A 1070-nucleotide genomic window follows, 5' to 3' on the forward strand; every position below is an offset into this window, starting at 1 on the left:
TACAAATGTTTCCTCTTCTCCATAAGTTTATTACCTGTAGTCTTATAAGAACTTGCATTATCTGTCATAATTTGTACAACCAAATGTTCTCCAACCTCATCAACAATGCTATCTAATAATCTAAATATGAACTCAACATCTTTGACCTGATCCGATGCTTCAATTGACCTTAAAAACACAGTATCATAAGGATTATTAATGAGGATGTTGATCAGACTTCTATGTTTGATATCAGACCACCCATCTGACATAATTGTTACTCCTGTTTTGGCCCAAGTCTTCTTAATTTCTTCAATGCTTTTATCAGTGCTTTCCAACTCCTTCAAAATCCATGTTCTTAAATTATACATGGTTGGAGGTTTGAACCCTCTTCCAAATGCTCCAACTGAATGAATCATGTTGTAATAAGCAGGTGATGTTGCAACATTAATTGGAATTGCATTTTCGTAGAAGAATCTGCCTATATTCTTACACACTCTTCTCCGCGCCTCTCTTGCATTTTCTGGGGCCATCTTCTGTGTAGTAGAAGGCCTATCCTCTGATGTGTCAACCATATAATGATCCATAGGCCCTCTAGCACCCCTAGATGAAATGGGCTTCATAGAAGAAGATGAATCCCTAACGCTGCGCTCACTCCCATAGTAAGATCCAGCATCAACTCTATCCTCAAATTGCTTCTGTGCAAGATGTTTTGATGTGGTAGACTTATTCATGTATGACTTTATCTCATCCCTTACAGCATCATGAACTTTGGAGTATGGAGCAACATTCTTGTGAGAGCCTGAAAGGTGTTCCTTCATCCTAGTCACACCACCTTTCACAACTTTATCACAGTAATTGCATTTCAGATAGACATATATTTTATCACTTTCTCCTACATCCACCTGAGTGCTATATTTCCATAATGCATCTTTTCTATGACCTGATGCAGCCTTATCCTTATTTTTGACCATCCTGATTGAGAGAAATAGGAAGCAAACGAGTTTTTACTAATCTTTTATATGACCTGATGCAGGTTAGAGGAGACAGCAGCCTCGGACAGAAGCGTATGCTGGTCGGACGGAGAAGAC

At 38.8% G+C, this 1070-nt stretch overlaps 1 protein-coding gene across 1 annotated transcript; it reads right to left on the reverse strand.

Moving 5' to 3' along the window:
* Nucleotides 1-34: 34 nt before the first annotated feature.
* Nucleotides 35-953, reverse strand: LOC110101461 (the record flags this gene model as incomplete). The annotated part of the gene is made up of 1 exon (XM_020829367.1): nucleotides 35-953. A coding segment is annotated over exon 1 (919 nt), but the record flags the coding sequence as incomplete, so codon positions are not given.
* Nucleotides 954-1070: the final 117 nt, after the last annotated feature.

The sequence above is a fragment of the Dendrobium catenatum genome, unplaced genomic scaffold, assembly GCF_001605985.2.
Source record: "Dendrobium catenatum unplaced genomic scaffold, ASM160598v2 original_scaffold_260162, whole genome shotgun sequence".
Classification (NCBI taxonomy): Eukaryota; Viridiplantae; Streptophyta; class Magnoliopsida; order Asparagales; family Orchidaceae; genus Dendrobium; species Dendrobium catenatum.